The sequence below is a fragment of the Castor canadensis genome, chromosome 4 (assembly GCF_047511655.1).
Source record: "Castor canadensis chromosome 4, mCasCan1.hap1v2, whole genome shotgun sequence".
NCBI classification, from domain to species: Eukaryota; Metazoa; Chordata; class Mammalia; order Rodentia; family Castoridae; genus Castor; species Castor canadensis.
The window spans coordinates 4,724,680-4,746,410 of record NC_133389.1 but is presented as its reverse complement, the minus strand read 5'-3'; the positions used below and the strand labels follow the sequence as shown (position 1 = coordinate 4,746,410).

The following is a 21,731-nucleotide window of genomic DNA, read 5'->3' as shown; positions in this document are numbered from 1 at the left end:
ATGCGTAAGCATCAAAAAGCAGCATGGAGGTCATAAGACTTATTTGTCTCGTTAGCTGCTGACCTATGCATGGTTGAACAGGCAGGACAACACATACTCGCCAGAGCCCACTGACTTCTAATCTCTGTGGAAGCATCAAAACACAGAGGTGTTGATGTCAAAGACCTCCCGTCGGGTCCACAGCAAGAGGCATGACTGTGTCCAGACATGTACTTATTGAAACCAGAATACAGAATGCCAGAAAGCAGAATACAGAAAGCGATCCAGCCACTTTCCCCACCCAAGCCCAACACCTAACTCTAACTTACAATGACAAAAAAGCCAAAGGGTGACCTGAGGGAACTGCTCAGTGTAAAGCACGTGTCTAACATTTAGGAGGCCCTGCATTTGATCTCCTGCACCACAAGGGGCTAAGAAAGGCAGAGAGCGATAAGCAAGGCATTGATCATAAAACTCCATGCTCTGTAATAATGACAAAAATTCCCGTTCTAATGTGTTCAATTATTTCTGGAGAACGCCATTACTGACCACTCACCAATGTGCCAGGGGAAACGTGCACGGTTATAGCTCACTACGAGGCTGCTTACGGTCTAATACATCTTTCTGTGTTTAAAAGGAAAAGGCGTGAGTAGCAGTAATGCATAAGGCAGTCACAAGTAGAATGAGAGGACTGAATCGACCCCTCAGAGTACCCATGAGGAAATGAGCACAGCCATGTCGGAATTCCTCACGGCTCATCCCTTAGCAGCTAATTTCTTCAAAAGTCAGGTGCCAGAGTTCTCCAGTCTCCAAATCCGTGCTTTGATGAATTAGGAAAGCAGCATTTCCTTAGAAGAGCAAATAAATTGTTTTTGCCCTTGAATAGGGAATTCTCAGAACTTTAGAACCTTCAAAGCTGAGAGTCTCTTGGGAATGACGCTTTAAAACTGAGAACAGGCAGTAGTAATGTCCTTCACAGTGCACGGGTGTTTACGTTGCTGGTGATCTCCCGGCATGCAAGGTGTGGAGTCTCCTAGAGATCCTGTCAGTTACCCTCTTTCACTGGGTACTCAATTAAGACATGAAGAAGCACCAAGACCTACTCCCTTACCTCAAGTCACACGGACAGCTTGGATCTGAATGGTTGACACATTAAGTAATTCTGCTAAATAATCAAAGCTTCTAACATTAAAGACAGTTATACACTAAACAGACAGGCAAACATGGAGGTGTATTTTAAAGCCAGATATATTTTAAAAAGATCATGCTTACAATAAGTAAATTACACAGTGAAGAAACATCAATAAAGTTGATGAATAGAAAAGGCACATTTGAAAATGTAAGAGTAGAAAGTACAGTTCTTTTTGTTTTGTTCTAATGTAGAAGAAAATAGAAACAGACATATTAAAATTATTGTTTCGGGTGAAAGTTTCTGTCAGTTGAAGTGATTAACACTGGCTTCTTTTCTCCTTGGTCCAGGCAGTTTTTTCTTCCTGGGCTTCTGAGAGGTATTTAGTCTTCTGCTAAGTAGAAGCGATACATCAGGGCTACAGCCAGTGCGGAGATGGCTGGGATCACCCAGTTGGTCCACCAACTAGAAAGAAACAGGACAATGATGCTTGCATGACGTGCAATGCAGGGAACTCAAAATCTTTGCTCCTTTTGATAGAACTACCATGGCATGTCTTCCTTACCTCTACAACCAATCTAGCTAAAAGGACAACTCAGCTTTGCTGGAAGTGATATGAGCACAACATGTGCCCCAGAATTCTGGCATTTGTGCTCCCCTGCTGGTGCCATCCCCCAGCTCTGCTTCAGTCATTTCCACAAACTTTATACAGAGATAAGTGTTAATACCTCTCCCAACACACATGGGACCAGTGACATTCCTGCTGACATTAAATTCTGGGATACCTATCACAAGGTAACAGAAATGAAAACTCCTGACAAGTTTAACGCTAGTCCCCTGTGTTAAGAATTTCAAACAGCACTAAATTGAGAATTGGAAGACCACGGTTCTCATTTTGAGCTAGCTATCAGCAAGCTCCAGAGCCAAGGGCAGAGGTCCCCTGAGGCACAAAGTTGAGGGGGAGAGGGAGGTCCTCAATGCTGGGAGACTAGGCGTGCCACCTACACCATCTCTAACATTCTGAGATTTCACTTTGAAAAACCAACCTTGACACCTGTGTTTGATGCATTTAAACTGTTTTAAAAAAACAGCACCCCAAAGTGTGGTTTACTCACCTAAATTCACAAAAATGTATAATTTATACAGTGTTTCATCTTGATGCATAAAATTTCAATCAACTATAAATTACAGATTTATAGGCCAAATCAGGAACACAGCTGGGAAGAGCTTCAATGTAGATTTGAATTTTAAAATCAGAGTTGAATCCTCAATTTAATTTCCATTTCTTAGAAAGCAAATTAATGTATATGCTTTATAATTCAAATAAAGTATGGATACATATATTTTGTACCATAAACTTTCTATTGTTTAATATTCTTCATTTATCAACTCATTCAAAGATCAAGTTCAATGTAAAGGTTTAAAGTATTAAGGGATTACAAGTATAATTTTTGCCTCAGTGGGGCTTGTTGGGGATTTTCAGTTTCCATTTAGAAAGAAGCCAGACTATCAGCAAAGAATAAAGTGAGGAAGTACTGCCAGCAGGCAGGAATGTTCAGAACACCAAAACACTGGGACAGTTGAATTTGACAGGCTAAATACAAATAAATGTGTGGTTTTGAGCTTAGGTCCAAAGCATAAAAAAAGGCTATTATATAATATGTAAGTCAATGTGGTAGAGCTGCCACAAACGTTAATATAAGCTTAGACCGTAACAAAGAAATCTAGTCCTCATAGTACTCATGGATTACTGAGTTCAACTTCAGGGCCAATTTAGCAGGAAAGGAAAACTGAGCCATGCTTAGGGGATGGTAACCACCACAGTTTAGGAAGCTGACCTTGTACCTAGGAGGAAGGAAAGGGAATGTCTGCTTGGTGCAATGGCCATGGGACTGATAGCCTGAAGGGGCCTGGGGGAAAAGAAGATTTGACTTGTGCTGGATGTTCTTTGGGGCAGAAGCAGCCCTAGGCAAGGTCACTGTGGATAGTGCTGGCAGTTGGAGGTGACAGTTCAGCACAGAAAGTGCTGAAGGTTGGGTGCTTGATCATGACCAGGATGGGAGCTGAAGAGAAGCATGGTGGGAGCCAAGCGTGGAGGTTGAGTGTGGAGGCCAAGGTCACAAATCTGACTTTCGAGCCCTCCAGCCCAAAACTGTGTTAACAGACAGTCCCCACATACCTGGAATTGGACTCGACGGTGGTAATGAGAGGTTCCTGGAACAGAGAGAAAGCACAAAGTAAGCTAAGGTGAAATCTTCCTCCATGGACTAAAACCTGTTTAAAACAAGATCACAGCACTGTATCCAATGCTCTCTTCACAAGCTGTGAAAGGGAGAATTCCATCAGGAAGTTCTTTTCACTCAAAAGCCTAATTTCACCATTTTTTCCCAAATATAAAATATTAAGATCTAGACTTAAATTACTTTATAACATGACCTTGATGATTTGGAAAATGTTAAAAATACTCTACATAAAATATCTTGCATGTAATACTTCAACAGAGAAACTTAAAACAGATGCCAGGGACACATATATAGAACCCCACTATTGTCTTTTAGAAAGAGCAGTTTAATTCATGAAATGTGCAATAAAAATACCAATTACTTCATTTAAATCTAACAGGATGTAAAAGTATACCTAAACTACATTAAGGACATGTCAACCAGAAAGAAAAACTAAGAGCTGTCAACTCACATTCTAACTTCTGAGCCACCTTTCCTGAGCCTCCTTTAACTCTCATCAAATGGTGCCTACAAGACCCTGACTAACCCTGAGGACTGCTCTGCCTGACCAACAAAAAGGAAGCCGTTTTTACTTCCAGCCCTTTCTGAGAACAGCCCTTCTTGTGAGGCCCAGAAAGTGAATAGACGATGTCTCTGGAAAAATGCATACTTTCCCAAACAGCTGACAAACTAAGGCCTGGAGACACATAAAACTGCTAGGCTGAACACATGTTAAGAAGCATTCTTTTACATTTGCACACCAGCAAAAGTATTAGTACTTCAAACAAAAGTAGCTACAGATGAGGCAGCTGCTGCAGTCCTCTGCCTGCAGTTTCTCACAGCACAGATAGAAAAGCACCAGCAACAGTGAGCTGTTTGCAGTGAGGCAAAGCTTCACTCCAGCAGAGCACAGGCAAATTAAAGACTCCAGCAAAAGGGCAGCAAGCTTTAGGGAAGCGTGGGCGAGGCAGTTAGGAGACACACCAACCTTGACATACCGCCTTTAAGAGTCCTGACACAGTAGGGGAAAAAAATAAGTCATTTAAAAAGAACACGTCACATTTATTACCTACTAAAGCAAACTTAGTGTCTATAAAAGGTATTAATAGCTACTGCAAGATTATTTTTCAATTTTGTAAATATGAAGAAAATTAACAAAGATTACTAGGAATAATTGAAATATGCAAACAACGTTATTTAGCTATTAGAAGAAAAACATAATCAATTCTGAAGACAGAGCTTACTGAAGGTAAAATATTACTGTCACAATGGAAAGTGAGGGTAACAGTCAAAAGAAGGCAAACACCAACACCCATTACTTTGTCATGCTGGGCACATGCATTTTACCAGACATGCTGGCACCTCAGGTGCACCCTGAGTCCAGCCTTTCCGTCCTCTGCCTCCACAGTCGTTATGAGTGCTAATGTTAATACACTGCTATAAAATTAAAACCCTGCTATAATGTTAAAATGTGCAAGCACATCATCACTACCAGCACTTAAACCACCCAGCTTTTCTGACTGTTTACTATCTTCTCAGCTCCATAACCCAGGATGCTTGAGAGTTAAAGCAAGTTAGAGTTTACCACTTGGCACCTGGATGAAAAAGCAAATTGTCTTTAGTGGCCAGTGCTCTGACGGGCTTTTGCTGGATTTAGAGATGGAATTGTCAAACACATCAACAATGAACAGAGAAAAAACCCTAGCTTTTACAACAAGCTCTGCCACCTGTTTACTCTACAACTTAAAAAAAAAAAAAAGTTAATGATTACATTGGTGTAAATTATGCATGATAACTTATAAAAGCCATGTAAATCTGTATAAAGTATGATAAACTCCACACAAATATATGCAAAGCCCAATAAGCTTTTGCAAATCAGGGCTGTCTCATTTTTAAGTTGATGTTGGTTCACTCTTACTTGAAGACTTTTTCCCAAAAGTACTGACAGTGATGCACTGTCAGTTGTCCAGGGTCAACAAACAATAAAAGACCACAACTGGCAAGCCACAGATGGGTGCTGAACTCAGTTCTGGCTATATGTCCTTGAACAAAGTATTTAACAGGGCTGTACTATCTTCATGTACTTGGCAGGCCTGTGGATCTCACAAGGACACTCTGAGAGCCAGATAAAAATTTACTTTGAAAATTATAACCAAGAAAGGGTACTACTATTACTAATACCTGCTACATTAGCAAATCTGATATGTTTAATTAAAATGTGTAATTCCTATTCTACAATTTTTTTTTTTTGTAGTACTATGGCTTGAACTCAGGGTCTACACCTTGAGCCACTTCACCAGCCTTTTTTGTGAAGGGTTTTTTCGAGATAGGGTCTTGTGAACTATTTTCCTGGACTGGCTTTGAACTGCAATCCTCCTGATCGTAATCTGTAATCTAATCTGTAATTTACTGTAGTCCTGAGTAGCTAGGATTACAGGCGTGAGCCACCAGTGCCCTACTTACAAATATCTTAATTTGGCAAATCATGCTTCCTTTGGGCAGTTCAAGCTAATAATTTTTAGTGCATTTTATTTCACAACTGAATTAAATATTTTAAGCAGGCAACTCTTTTTTTTTTTTTTTGTCTTTTCAGTGCTAGGGATTGAACCCAGGGCCTTTCACACAATAGGCAAGTTCTATACCACTGAACTACAACCTAAGCCTCAAGAATGCAACATTAAAAAAAAAAAAAAAATCAGACCAGCTTTGAGATAGATGGTGATATAGACACACAGTTAAGAAATAGCTAAGGACCCAAGGATCCGCTTTAGCTCTGGTAAACTGTGTGCACAGGGAAGACAGACCTAGAAAAGTGGTCAAGCATTTTCTTTCATTTTGTATGCTTATGGCTCTCAACTACTAAACTCTTGCCCCACACCTTCCTCCAGTCTGCTCTAACTTAAGCAAAGCCACAATAGAGAAAATGGGCTTTATTCTTTACAATAAAATACTCAAGAATTGGTCCATCTGTAAAATCTCTGAAGAGAGTAAAAATACTCATTTTTAAAGATTAGTATGTTTCAGACTCCAGTGACATCTTCTATACCCAGCAAGCTGATCAAGCACCAACTTTGTGATGAAACAAAGGCAAAGATTTTAACACAAAGAGCCGCTCACTCTAGCATAATGTTGGCAGAAACACTTCATCTGATGTTGAAAGCTTGATTCCCAGAATTCAGCATGTACACTTGCTCAGTCCCCTAAATATTCCAAGTGTCAACGTGACCGGCATGCTAAAATACAAAACGAAACTAAACGGGACTGCAAACAGTAAAGCTATCAGTACCACACAGAGCCCAACACACATGTTCTAAAAGTGAATGAAGAAGGACCTAGACCTCACTCCAGACTTGATGGCCTCTGACTGAGTGCCACACTTAGAGACTTGGTTGGCCTGCCGTGGACTTAAATGTGGGTAATGAGCCTCCTCAAAGCCTTGTTCTCCCTGGAGCTGAACAACACATGCCAAGATTCTTAGCATCCTAAACATCTCATAGGAAAAAAAGTAGACTTTTTCCCTGACAGACTTCAGAAATAAAGCAAAAACTCTGTGCATCAGATTTTCACTGTGCAAAAGGTAGTCTCCAAGCAGACGCTCCCTGGTGGAATGAATTTACGGCAAGGATTCTAAGCAATTGTTACAAATGCCACTCAAATTCTGAAGCTCATTTCTTATCTTCCTGAAGCACTCGCATCGCCAGCACTGAACTTAAGCTTCTTTTAGAACAAGAAAAGGGGAAATAGAAAAGAAATTGCTTCGTACTGAACAGCACTGAGAGCTGAAGCACATGGGGCCTTTACGCTCACACTAGTGAGTTAATTACTTTGTACTAGAGATTAAAGACAAGGTCCTGGTCCTGTCAGCAAAGCCAATGAAATGGGTTCTCCAGTTCTCCAGTTCTCCCTACAAGCTCAGACTCTTGCTGTTTGTGCTTTCTGCATTAAAACCAAAAGCATATACCAAAATGAAACGCTATACTTTCTGTCATTTGAAGCAGAACTTTTCCCCATATATTACAGGCCAGGAATTAAATTTTGCCTACTTGTACTTTTTAGGAACTTTGGCTGCTCTCATAAATTCTGACTCAAGATTTATCTGCAAATGTCAGTGAGGTCAACTAAAAAGGAGAGGGCTGGTGAACCAGCCTGTGAAACAAGTGCATTTACTGAACACATACTTTGTCCCTGAGGTATGGAGAGGAAGTAGACATGGCCAGTGTCCTCAAAGATTTAGATTAAAATGCTTCAACTCATTCAGGTTTTAAGTTCTACAAAAATAAAGCTGGTGCCAAATTTTTCAGATCAGAAGCACAGTGCTTTTTTGGTTTTTGCAGTGGTAAGGATTGAGCCCGGGGTATTACACATTCTACACAAGCACTCCACCACTGACTGAACTACACCCCAGACCTCAAAAGGTATTAATAGATCATCATGACAAAAAAGCAGGTCAAATACTAAGAGTTGCACAAACATAATACAAGCACTCCTCACAAAAATATCAACAGGTTCATACAAATAAGAACTTTTGCCAAGCCAACAGGCTTCTATCTAAGCTTTCTGTCTAAAAAAGCCTGTGAAGCTTCAGTCAGGTACATGGAAGACTTTCACTCTTGGTTTCACAGGTGTTAGGTTTAATGAAGATAACTCCATCCACCAAAACATTTGAGATGTCACACTTACCGAGGGAGGGGCTAATTTTGATCTGTCATCCTACAAAAAGAAGAAAAACGGAACATTAGGAATAATAAAACATCTACAATAAGTACCATTTCTAAGGTGCTTACTTTGAAGCCTTTTTTAAAATTACTATTCGGTAATTAGCATTTCGGGTTCAGCTCTTAATACAAAATTTGATCTATCTGGCTTGGCAGCAAAAATTAGCAGCAGATTTAGTGACAAAAGGTATTTTCTGTATACAGTTCCAAGTTCAGAATGGTATTCTTGACAGTCATAGTTATACATTGACATTTATAGACACTTTCTAGATTCAGACTGTGGCCTTTAATACAGGGAGCAGCTGAAGGTCTAATTCTTCCCTTCCTTCTTCTAAATTCCCTGAGATGTATACCAGTCTCTAACTTACAGGCCATGTTCAGTGAATGCCTGCAATCTCCCAACTATAGGGTCACAAACTATTTAAATCTTAAGCCACATGTGTCAAAAACCAAGGACATCCAAAAAGGCTAACCACAGGAAAATCTAGCAGGCAGGTGAAGTAGAAACTTGGCAGTTAGGGGATGGGGGGAAGGAGGGAGAAATGACCCAAACAGTGTATGCACATATGAATAAAATAAAGTAAAATAAAAAAAGAAACTTTGCAGTTGTGGCCTAAAACCCACCGTCCCCACCCCCACAGGCACTGGACTGGACTGGACTGGAATGGAATGGATGGCATGGAATATTTTAAAGGCAGCCTCTTTGACTACCATAAAACTATTCCAATTCTGGAAAGTATGAAGGTAAAAATATGTAGGCAAAGAAGCTTCCCAAATGAGTAAAGCACACTCCCTCAAAGTACACATGTCCTACTACCAAAGAACAAGACCACAGAACAGAATCCTCCCCACTCAATGGAAGCTGGTCTAAAAAATGAATTTCTAGATCCTCTACAAAGAGCCTAATGGAACCTTTCTTTCATTCACGGTCATTACAAGAAACATCACTTAAATAGAATAAAGTTTTACAAATATAGAGAGAATACATCCTCTCTCGCTCTCTCTTCTCCTCCTTCCCTCCCTTCTTCTTCTCTCTCTCTCTCTATGCATAAATATATATTTAATATATTTATATTTACATTAATATACTTATATATATTTAATATATTTATATACATAAATATTTATATATATAAATATATATTTGGTTAAGCTTTCAGCTCTTAAATACAAAATTTGATCTATCTGGCTTGGCAGCAAAAATTAGCAGCAGATTTAGTGACAAAAGGTATTTTCTACCTACTGTTCCAAAGTTCAGAATGTTATCCATGACAGTCATAGTTATACATTGATGTCTATAGACAATTTATGTGTGTGTATATATATACACACACACACAAATATATATACACACAGTTTGCACACTTGAGATGAGGCCATTGGCAGATATTTGTCTCCCATTAGGGAAAATTCTGCTCCTGGCCACTCTTTCACCCTCTGGCTGGCACATGTAATGCACCAGGAGCCAGGGAAGCAGAAAGGGGCCAGGTGCTCCCTGGGGAATAGAAACAGATTGATGCATAGTCTGGGATCAGCCTTCTATTCTGAAACCCAGAAAACTCATAGCCCTTCTCTCCCATCTTCACCTATGCTCTCAATTAACTTAGGTGACAGACTGGTGCAGTTCCATGCAGTCATTTAAACCTGCCCTAAGGCCTAAGTTCATATCACAGCCCTGTGTTCACATAAAAACCAAACACAGCCAGTGTTTTCCAAAAGTCAGCCAAAGCTAATATTCTCAAAGGTCTGGGGCAAAGTGGGCAGAAAGAGAACAAAGTGTTGCTTTACTTACATAAGGCAGAGACTATTCATTTAATCAGCTCTGTCTATAAAATCCTTTTTTAGAATTAAAATATCCTCAGACTAATGAAAGTACAGTACCCTCAAACAAATGGTCAAAAAAAAAAACGGAAAGAAAGCTATGCTGGGTTGACCTCACCACCTGTGACCTCTGGAACACTGAGAAGTGCTCCTCAGGTCAGGACCTTGGGCTAGAGCATCAGCTGAGTGCTGGCAAAAAATGCAGCCAGTGCAGTGCAAAGAAACTCCAGGCCAACTAATTTATGGCAAAAATGGTGTTCTAAAGTCAAGAGTTGTTTTTGCTTTGCTCCTTTTTAAATTAGTATAGATGCAAATGTAGACTTGGTAAGGTCAACCAACAGCCTTAAAGAGAAATAAGCAACCTCCCCCCAAAAATGCACTCACTGGATGCAGCTCCCCAATGATGAACGTCTTGGACAGTTCCCTGGCATCGGTAGAGTGGCCGACATCCTCGAAGTTCTCAGTGGCATCACCCCCTGCTTGTTCCCTTAGGACTTCTTCCCCACCGGGGTGCTGTTGAAAGATACACAGAGTAAAAAGTAATGTTTTTCAGAACAATGAGTTAAAAGAAGTGGCCAGTATATCTAGACAAATAGGCCATTCCAGAAGTCACAGATGAGCATGGGTGACTGCCACTGCCCACAGTGTGGATAGCACATGTTCCTCTGCATCCAGCTTCCCTTGCAGAAGTGTAGTAGGGCCTTCAGTCCATAAGATGTTCCTCTTGCCCACATCATTCAGATGGCAGCAAAAGCATTAGGAAGAATCCTTAATGCCTTCGTAATGGAGGCTTTGTTTTTCCTTAACATTTTCAGAACTGTTCTCCTTCATCTCTCCCCAACTCGTTTCTTGAATCCACCACCTCAGACTTCCTGCTTGTGGCTTTCTCCATGTGTTGGGGGGGGGCTGCTGGCCTGAGATGATAAGTCACAAGAGGGAGACAGACACTCATTCCCTTTGGGGTACACACCCAGTGCCTGTGATGTAGAGTACAGGTAGCACTGCCTGCTGGGCAGAATGCGCTTTCTAGTTGGAAAAAAAGCAAAACAAGTAACTTGCTCAGAATGCTGCTGTCAGGATACACTGCTAAAGGGACCACGGCAGCACAAGGAGAGGGTCCAGCTCCATGAGGGGCAAGGGTGGGAAGGGCCTTTACTGCACTGAGGTATTTTAGTGCATTCAACTTCTTTAACTGGTGAAGCAGAGGATGGCTGTGATCCAAGAAGGGGTTTTTCTCTAAGATGACTGGACGGGGGGCGGGGGGCAGTCACTGGTCACAGGTGATGGAATTTAGAGGTTCTCAGGCAAGGAAAGTGTTCTCAGGTAAGCAGAAAGAAAAAAGCTCTTGGTTAAATTATCCTAAATACTCTTCTCTATAAAAAAAGAAAAAAAACTACTTAAATTGAGGATTATCGTGGATCCGATTCACCCTGAGCTTGAGCAATTCACCAATAAAGGTCTAACAACTCAACAAAATCCTTCTCCCCGTCACAGCTGACTAAAATGAGTTCTTACTTTCTCCTGATAATGCAGGGCAAAGGCATCTAGCATTATAGAAAGGTGAGCAGTTATCCTTCTGTTTTGTTGAAACATATCTGGTGCTAAAGAAATCTACTATTTTTAACAACCCCACATGGTGACTTACACCTGTAATCCCAGCAACCAGGGAGGCAAACATTGGGAAGATCGAGATTCTAGGCCAGCCAGGACGACCAAAAAAAAAAAAAAAAAAAAAAGCCCATAGTGAGGCCCCACCTCAACCAACAAGCTGGGCATGTTAATGCATGCTGTGGTCCCAGTTATGTAGGAAGCTGTAGATAGGAGTTTCATGGTCTGAGGCCAACCCCAAGGAAAAACACGAGACCCTACCTGAAAATAACTTAAGTTGAAAAGAGCTGGGAGTGTGGCTCAAGTGGTAGAGCACCTGCCTAGCAAATGAGAGGTCCTGAGTTCAAACAGTACTGCCAAAAACACGAGAAAAAAAAAATCCCTATTTTTTTCTTTATAAAAGCTATCCATGTACATTGTAGAAAACTTAGGAAGCACAAAGAATAAAATTAAAATTACCCATAGTCTTGCTATCTAGAGAGCTAGATAACATTATCCTAGTTTGCTTTGCCAAACAAAAACAGGTGAAACCATGTGGTACAGAGACCTTAGGGCTTAGTGCTTACCACTCACTGTGTGAACTTGGGAAAACAATGGTGTTTCTCTCGTGCAGCTCTGGAGTGCTAAGTGTACCCAAATAGCCTGACCCGGATCATGTGCTCAGCAGGTATCAGCCAGCATCTACAGTGAACCTCTCCAGCAGTGTGACTGAGTGTCTTCCCTCAAGGGGACTTTCAACAGATCATGTGAAATGTGTCCTGCTCTGGCTAGCCTGGAATGCAACAGAAAGGTTCCAGACACACCTCCCAGGCTGTGGCAGTGACAACATGGCTTTGTGACTCTGGAACTGGTAGCACTGATGGAGGAGCAGAGAAGCAAGGAGGCAGGTGAAGTAAAACGACTAACGTGCCCACAAGCAGGTAAACTCACAGAGTACAGCTCCTCCCGCAATGGCTAAACTGACCCATTCATTAACTGGTGGTCTCACTCAGGATAGGTGAGTGCAGACAGAACAGACCTACCAGACTCAGCCACTATGCTGCAGGACAATTCAAGAGGTTCAAATCAATGCCTCGGCCTGCTTTAAAGAATCACGAAGTAAGAGGGAGTCTTACGATACAGAATTGTGCACTAGAAAGTGCTCACGTGGAGAAAGCACACATTCCATTTCACAGTTATGCAACAGTCTTAACCTGAAACACATCCCCTCCTCTTAACCTCTGACCAAGAATGGAAACACAGGGTGGTAGACATGTGAACCTATCTGCCTCTGGTTTATACCTTGCCCAAACCATTTGTCAGGCAATTTTCTTAGGAAAAAAGAGGAAAAGAAAGAGAAACATCTTCGGTTATATTGGCCTCACTGACCACCAATGAAAAAAATTTAATATATAAAACTAACAAAAAATTAGCATTGAGTAAACTAAGTGATGTTCAAAAATACTTTTACTCTATCCTAAACACTTTTTTTAAATAATCAGTAAGAAAATCAAAGCCTAAAACTTCACGGTTTTTTAGTATAAAATAACTTAAATCTTTATCAGAGAGTAAAGTAATGGACTAGCTTTTTGTAACACTTAATGTTTTTCTTGAAAAATACTTGAGAGAGAGAGAGAACTTGCTGTCTTAACTAAGTCTAAATCATGATGGTTTAAAACTTGGCAATTCATCTTGTCTCCTCCTATCCTCGTCAGGGAACTCATGCTACAGTTTTCATAAGCATATGTCACATTTTAAGACTAAAAGAAGTGCTCTTCCTTACCTGTCAGCACTCTTAACTAATAAGGAGAAGCTTGTGCTAGTGTTTACTCCACCTTGATTATTCCCAAAGATAAGTGAATGGAAGCAAGTAGTGTCCTACCTTTTGGGCAGGTTACAGAATTCAGGGGTGGCTGATAGAAAAAACCGGTTTTGAAAAGGAGAAGTAGGAAGATAACAGGTGAGTAAAACCATCTGGTGATTTCCTGACAGAGTTGATAAAAAGCCCAAAATGCATAGTCCTGGACAGCAAGAGTAGTAGTAACAAAGGAGCCTAAATTCTCCCAGAATTGAAGGCAAATGCGGCTTTGGCTCCACATGGTGACATCCATATCAGAAACCTGTCCTCCCCAGAGGGAGAGGGAAAGGTAGGGAGGGGATGTCAGGGGACAGTGAGGCTGGGAAGGACATAACAGGGGACAATAATGGGAACACACAGTCCTTTCTCCTGGAGCCAGACCTGTACCATAAAGTCTTCTATTCCCAAAGAAAGAGTTCACTTTCAGTTTATGGGCTCAAGTTGATTCATTCAACAAATACACATCAAAGGCTTCCATGGGTCAGACACAATAGTGAGTAAAGATGGGCCTGGATTCTGCCCTGGGGGTACAGTCTAACAGATGAAACAGACTGCAAGAGAATGTAACTGTCCTGAAATTATGGGTGCCGTGCCATGAAGATGACAAAGGCGTGTCATCAACACAGAGGAGAAAACCACAGACACAGGCAGAGGTGGGGTAGAGGGGCAGTGGCACAGTAGGAAGGTCCTATAGCACAGGGTTCCTGGAATTCAGAGACATGTAGGTGGCCAGTCAGAGGCCCAGAGGGAAGGAGACAGGCCAGGCAGGGGAGAGGCAGGACGGGCTAGTCAGGGAAGGGGTTGGGGGGACACTTCAATCTCTGTCCTGTGAGCAACAGGATGTCATTGGAAGTACCTACACACAGAAAGTGACAAAATAAGGTTTAATTTTAAACTATATCCCAGTCTCCAGAGCGGACAACAGGCACAAGAGTAACAGAGGAGAGGGAAGATATTCTCTAAGGCCACTACAGAAACCTCAGCAAGAAGTAAGTATAGTTCAGGGTAGAAGGTAGTAGCCTGGGGATGAAGAGATGAAGGATGTGAGACAGCCCAGATGAAGCAATGTAAATTGGTGTGAGATGAGCAGAATGAAGAGGTGTAAAGGGTATGGAGATGGACTGGATAATAGGACTTCCTGACAGTAAAGATGCCTGAGAAAGAGGAAGCAACAAGCAATAAGATGACTCAGAAGTTTGATGAATGCATGATCAAACATTTGGATGACTCAAGTTAATGAATGATGGTATTAACTGCCAAGAACTGAGAAAGGGAACCCTGGAAAGAGAGCAGGTTTGGGGGCAAATGGTTACGGAAATACCTTCACTAATGCACTGTGTCCACATATCTTGTGAACCTACAACTCCTTGCATATGCTTTTGTAAAATCTCAACTTCACAAGCTACCAAACATACTTTGCATAGGACAACGCCCAGGTACAAATGAAGGAATGCCAATAAATAGTTGTCATTTTTCACATCCCAGTCCTTATGCCTGAGATATACCCTCTGCTGGGAATACGGGCTCCCAGACCTCCCTCATACTGTGCTCTGACAGCAACTGCCCTGGTGAGGATTCCTGCTCCCTCACCGCATACATGTCTGTCTTTAGTACAGTCAGCACTTAGCACACCCTGAAGTTCTATTTCACACCAGTTTGTTTGTGGGATTCGTGGAGACGGAGACTTTCATCTGCTCTGTGCTTCTCTCGTATCTAGTTCAATGCCTGCAAATATTTCGATAAATACATGAGATAAGCACATATCTTTAGATATCAGTTTTAGAACCATTATGAACGCCAGTTCAGGAGCTGATGTAAATGTTCTCATTCCAACCAGTTCATACAAAGCCCCTTTCCTTGAACTATAGTAGTCCCTACCATTCAGATCATGTAACTTCATACTTAACTGCTGCCTAATTCATTTAATCAAAATATTTTACTGTCTATTATGTGTAAGGCATTGTGTAGGGTGCAAGAAATATATATCGTGTGTGGTATACAATATAACATAATATAGTATTCTGGCATATATACACATAAATTTTGATGAACATGTTGACCTACATATAAATGCATACACACTATAAAATGAGTCAATCAAGCTAATGATTCGATCAAGCTCATTAACCTATCCATCATTTCACATATTTATCAACGTTTTTATAGTTTCCAAGTATACACTATTATAAGCAATAGTCACTATGCTGTACAAAACATCTCCAGAACAAGAGTGCAGCACAAACCAAAATGCTTTGGAAGAAAAAGCTTTTGGCAGAAGATTCATCCCAGAGGGGAGGCAAACATACAAGGAGGCGACTGAGGACAAAATGACTCCTTTTTGCCTCCTTTTCTCAAGGAAAGGGAGCATCACCACCTAAACAGCACCAGTGCCTTCAGTTAACATCAAAAGAGGCAGGGGAGATTGCTCATTGCTCAGGTGTGTTTCTCCTTCTTCCATAATACAAATTAGCTGAGAATGGTCAGTATATAGAGACATGAGAGGTATTCCAGCCTCCCTTCTGATTAAATTCTAGCTAATGGAAGGCAAGCAGAAGTAGCCATAGAATCTTCCAGAGGTCTTTCCCTTAGAGTTCTGTGCCCACCTTGCCCTTGCTGCCTCCAACCTGCTCATGGATGGACAGCTGCTCCTTATATGCACAGTGCAGACGTCTAGAAAAGAAGGAATTTTAAAAACAATCTAGGTCCCTTTGGATAGTTAGAATTTGAGTCCACTAAGCAAAAACTGATGCGCCCAAGAGGAGGACAAGCCCGAGTGAGGCTGGGATGTGCAAAGTGTGTTCGTGGTTAGAGAACAGATTAGTTCACGTGGCTCTGCAGCTCTGTGGTACTGTGGCAGCACAGCACTGTCATGGCAGGGCCCCGTCGTCAGGCACATGGTGCAGCATGGCATCTGGCTGCACAACACCCTGGCTATAGGACACCACAGTGGCAGGGCAAAGTCATCAAGCATAGCCACCCTCACGGCATGGCACTGTCACTGCACGGAACTGTAAGTCATGGCACCCTGGCTGCACGTCGGCATGGTGGCACAGCTGTCACCAGGCACAGTGCCATGGCAGCACGACACTGTTGCACATGGCACCATCAAGCACACCTGATCTGAACCATTCCCGGAGAACATTGAGCGGCCTGTCCAGCCCTCTCTTCCCCTCTGCCCATCCCAGGCTCCAGTCCTAACAATTAACCACTCTCGGCTTTCTGTGAAGTTTGACCTCCTGCAGCTGCCAGCCAGGCTCAAAAACACACAAATGAGCTGGAGTTTGACTCCAAATGGTAGGCTAAAGGTTAAAGTCCCAGAAAGCTAGAGTTTAAAAGGACCTTCAGTGACCCAATATCCAAAATTTACAGATGTAGAAAATGGAACCCAGAGAAATAAGCCACACATAGTTCAGGGACAAGGCAGGGCTAGGCCCCAGCTTCTGACTTTTAGTTCAGCTCCCCTCCTTTTTTGGAACACACAAGATAATTGAGGATTTTTATATTTGTGAACAAAATATATACAAAAATGATGCCTTAAAAATAAAGTTTCCTTATGAATTTCCCTATTGAGAATGTGGAGGGAAATCTCTCCTCGTCTAAACTCAATTCTATTATTTGTTTTACCTTCCTGGAATTTACCAAGATTCAAAAGACACACACTATAGACTCCAACTGGCTACAAGGTTGCCCCTATAAAGGCCAAAAGAGTATGCAGATTACACCACAATACTGCAATATGCAATATGAATCAGGTCCATGCCCTGCCCTCTGAGACTGCTTAACCAAGCAAAGACTAGACAGCAACAACAACAAAAAAAAGAAAAAAAGGGAGGGACTGAGGGAGGGAGGGAGGGAGGAAGGAAGGAAGATACCTTTGTCACCTAAATGTAATTCTACATGGAGCAAAAGTACCAATTCTGGAATTTGAAACAGGATCTTTCATTCTACTTAACACTGCAAAAAAAGTGGAGCAGACAGATTAAACAATGACTAGGCAAAAAAATGTAATTCAAGAGATTATCTGCAATAGTTAAACCAAAAATGAAAACAGTTCAGAAGAGTTTGGAGAGCAGTTTATACAAGATTTAAAAATAAGATACCCAACCAAATGTTTTCTATCATTTTTGGATTCTGTTTATCCAAGAGTGCAAAGGCCTCAAAGTTGGTTAGAGTTCATGAAACTTCTGTCAGTCCATCTTGGGCTCTATAGAAGAGCTAGCACCTGCATGTGGCATGGACTCACCTCGCTGAATCCTCACAAGCATCATCTGAAATATGATCCATTATACTTTGAAGATGTTGGGATGAAACCTAACGTGAGGCCCATCTATGCATTTATCCAGCTGGCTTACAGGGCCCATTCATGCACTAAAACATCTGCTGAGTACCACACCAAGCTTTATGGTCATAAAGATGGAAAGGTCATAGTCCCACCCTCAAGGAGTAAGTCCAGTAAGGAAACTGACATGTAGACAGACAATAGCTAAGCATAGTAAGCACCAGGTACAGAAGCCATGACACAAACCATGGAGCAGAGAAAGCACCAGCAGGAATTTGCCTTATGAGCAAGGAAACAGACATCACAAAGGTCTAGAAGGAGAACGTAACAGCCTTGTCATGAAGGAATCACAGATGCTGTAAACAGTGGACGATACAGGAACGAGTTTAAGTGGGGCAGGTGAGGGCTCCTATTCCCAGTAGGAATTAACCTGGAGAGACTGGACAGGAAGAAAGCTCCCAGATATGCAATGATACCTGCATTTCACCACCTGGAATAACCGCATCATCCAAAGTCTACCATCCTATCTGTTACTTTCTAGCTTTCAATCTCTCTCCAGTCTAGCAGCTGAAAACAAGTAGTAATAATAATAATAATAATGACAGGTAACAGTGTCACATTTAAGGATAACTCCATATCAGGAAGTGTTCTGAGCAAGTGTGTCAGCATTTTCAGCCCTCAAAACAAGCCTCAGGTTTGGGTATTACTATCATCCCCATTTTTCAGATGCAGAAGCTGAGGTTCACAGTGCCAGTTAGCCAGGGAGGACTAATGCAGGAACTCAGGCAGTCTGACTCCAGATCAAGTCTCCACACTCCGTGTACCTGGAGAGGAAGCCCCTTCCTTGAAATGTGCTGGCACAGACCTAAGTCCAGTTGAAGGTTCGCCTCCCTCCAACCCAACCCCCTACCCTACATACAAACACACACCCAGCACTGTATACCTGGCAGGCACTGACTGGCCCTCCCTCTCAACCTCTCCAGGTGTTCTCTAGTGGCCTCTTTCCTACTTCAAGGTTGCCCTTGATAGCATAACCGGATTTCACAAATGTAAAAACATGTTGTTGGTTAAGTTTACTCATTTGTTTTAAGAGGAAGACACTCAGAAAGGAAAATGAAGTGTGAAACACTTCCCAGTATTTTGTAATAACTGTTACATCACTTATCAAAGTATTAAAGTAGACCCTCTTAAACTGCAAAGAATCTTAAATGATAAAATTAATACAATGTCTGGCCTATGAGGGTTCAAGTAATATCAATTGACTTTCCCTTCTTCCCCACCCCTATTTTACACAGTCGCTAACAGCCAGATACGGTACCTGGCACATCCTGGCTCTCAACTGTGGAAGGCCAATTCCAGCATCACGGCCCCCAAAACCTCTCTTCTTACCCGCCCCCTTCATCTTCAAGAGATTTCTATGAATATAATCGACTAGCCTGAGTCTACAAAGTCACAGACTCAAGAGTCCATGGCAACATTTGTGCGTGTGAGTTCTCTTCAAGGTCAGGGGAAGGGCAAAGAGTAAGAGCCTGTGAGTTGCAGACAATGATTTCCACTCCTTGAAAAAAAGCAAGTGCATCATTAGAGACATGGTTATTCCGGTGGTCCATGAAGGGCACAGCCCCAGTTCTGACACGATGACGTAGGGTAAAGTGAAGGCCTGCTTCTGGGGACAGAAGGGAGCAGTGTGCATCGAGCCCCAGCCAGGCAGGGAGCTGATATGCCTCTTGCTTTGTAATCCGACTGTGTAAAGAGACACAATGCCAGCAAAACCAGGGGCCCAGAACGTAAGAGGGGCTGTTATTCTACTCACAATCTATTTGTAGTCAGAATGGCCAACGATGAGATGATAGAACTGCCTGCATTAAGACCAAAAGTGGAAGGAAAAGAAGACTGATCGTGACACCATTTCCATCCTACCTTGTTATTCCCTCAACATCAAATAATTAGGACCCTTTCTCCCTTCATGTCCAGAAGAATACATTGGGTTGAAACCTGCAGGTAGTCCAAGGCAGAACTAGAACAAGCTGCAGGAAATTATTCAGTCCAGCCCAACATCCATTCTGCATTAGTTTTCTAATATTTTATACTTAAAACTTTTATTCATTCAGTCTTCAAATTCACTTAAATACTTATTGAGTCCTTTCTACGTGTAGTATTGTTGTAGGAACTGGAATTTATCAATGAATGAAACAGAAACATTCCTGCATGCATAGACCATATATTCTGGTAGGAGACAGATAAACAAAAAATATAATAAATTATATAGTATGTTATAAAGTGGTATGTGCTATAGAAAAAAAAGGCAGAGGGCTAGGGATGTAACTCAGTGGTAGAGTACCTACCTAACATGAGCAAGGCCCTGGATGTGAAACCTCACACTCCCCTCCCCCTCACACACATTCAAAATAGAGCAGGGTAAATGGGGCTCGGGAGTGTAGGGGCTAAGAGAGACTTTTAGATTTAAATATGGCGGTAGAAGATGCCTTGTTGAGGTGATATTTAGTTAATACTGTAAGGAATAATGGAGTGAGCTGTATAGGTATTTGTGAGGAATAACCTTCCAGTGAGAAGGACTTCCAATGATTCGTAATTTCAAATTCATGTCTAAGAACACTTAACCTGGTCCTAGTCTCTTCAACAAGTTTTACAGTTTATATTTAGACCCATTTTGAGCTAATTTTTATATAAGATATGAGACTTAGGTCAAGATTTATAATTTTTGCCCACTGATATCTAATTATCCCAGAACCATTTGTTGAAAAGACTATCCTCCATAAATTTTACAACTTTGCCAAAAATTAGTTGGAAATATCTGTGAGTCTATTTCTGGCTTCTTGAATCAGTTCTGCTGTGTTCCACTGATCTACAGATAAGCCTCTCTGCCAATACCACATTTTCCTGACTATTGTAGCTACAACCTAAGTCTTTAAATCCATAGTGTGGTTAGTCACTGAAGGGTGTAAGCAGAATACAGTGACACAACTTGACTTTCCTTTTAAAATGTCACTCCATTGTGATAAGAATACACTCAGGAGGGAGGGAGACCAGGTGAGAAGTGACAGTGTGTCAGAATAGAGTAGCAGCAGTAGAGATAGTAAAACCTGGCCAGATTCTAACTATATTATGAAAGCAAAGCCAACAGAATGTTATGGTGAATTGAATGTTGGGTATGAGAGAAAAAGAGAGGCAAGTATGACCCCAAGACTTTTGTTCTGAGCAACTGTATGGGCAGGACTGCCATCAACAGAGATAGGGAAGGATGAGGATAGAGCAAATTTTGGAATAGAAATTCAGGAATTCAGCTTCTAACATGTAAGATTTGAGCCTATTAGACAAACACTTATGTGGGGATGTGACATAAACTGGGGTGCAAGAATCCAGTGCTCAGGAAAGAGTTTTTTCTGGTCTGAATATAACAATCCAGGAGTCAACAACACAAAGTCATGAGACTAGGTGAGAATGAGGCAAAGTGGAAAACCCTTGGCCCTAGGACCTCTAGCACTGAGGTCAGAAATAAGCAGAGAAGGAAGAAAAGTATAATCACTGGGGCTGGAGGAAACCAAGACAGAATGGCGTCCAGGAAGGCAAGTAGGAAGCGTTTCCAAGAGGCATGGCCATCCACATCATGTTCTGCTGACACATCAAGTAAGAGCAGAACTGAGAACAACCAAGAGCCATCACAGGAAACTGGCAAGTGCAGTTTTGGTAGACTGGTGGGAGTTAAAAAAGGAGCAAGAAGATGAACTGGAAAGTGGAGGAGAGGAGCAGGAGACAGCAGGCTTAACAGCCCTTTCAGAAGCTCCACTACACAGGGAGCAGAAAAATGAGGATATATCAGTGCCAGGAGTAAAGTCTAGAGAGCTTGTATGTGTTAGGACAGGGGAAAATAACAGCATCGTTCAATACCGATAGGAATGTGCCAACGAGGTGAGGGTGAGTGGAGTAGATCTGCTTACACACAAGAGAACACAGAATGGCTGAGAAATTTTCTGAGTGCATACACAGAGGCAACGGCCTTGGTAAAAAGAGCTCAGAAAATGCTGCCCTCATCCTTACCTCTTCTCATCCTTTCACACTGCTCAGGATTCTTGGGCAATATCAGTCCTGTGTTCCTTGTGAGATTATGTCACAATCCAGA

At 41.8% G+C, this 21,731-nt stretch overlaps 1 protein-coding gene across 1 annotated transcript in view; it reads right to left on the bottom strand.

Annotated features, from left to right (window-relative positions):
* Nucleotides 1-1,209: 1,209 nt before the first annotated feature.
* Cyb5a (cytochrome b5 type A) overlaps nt 1,210-21,731 on the bottom strand; it is a 29,934-nt gene continuing 9,412 nt past the window's right edge. The window contains exons 2-5 of the mRNA XM_020182308.2: nt 10,251-10,379; nt 8,011-8,040; nt 3,288-3,322; nt 1,210-1,573 (exon numbers count right to left, since the gene is read on the bottom strand). Coding sequence (XP_020037897.1) covers nt 1,492-1,573; nt 3,288-3,322; nt 8,011-8,040; nt 10,251-10,379 — 276 coding nt within the window. The 3' untranslated portion in view covers nt 1,210-1,491. The remainder of the gene's footprint in view (nt 1,574-3,287; nt 3,323-8,010; nt 8,041-10,250; nt 10,380-21,731) is intronic.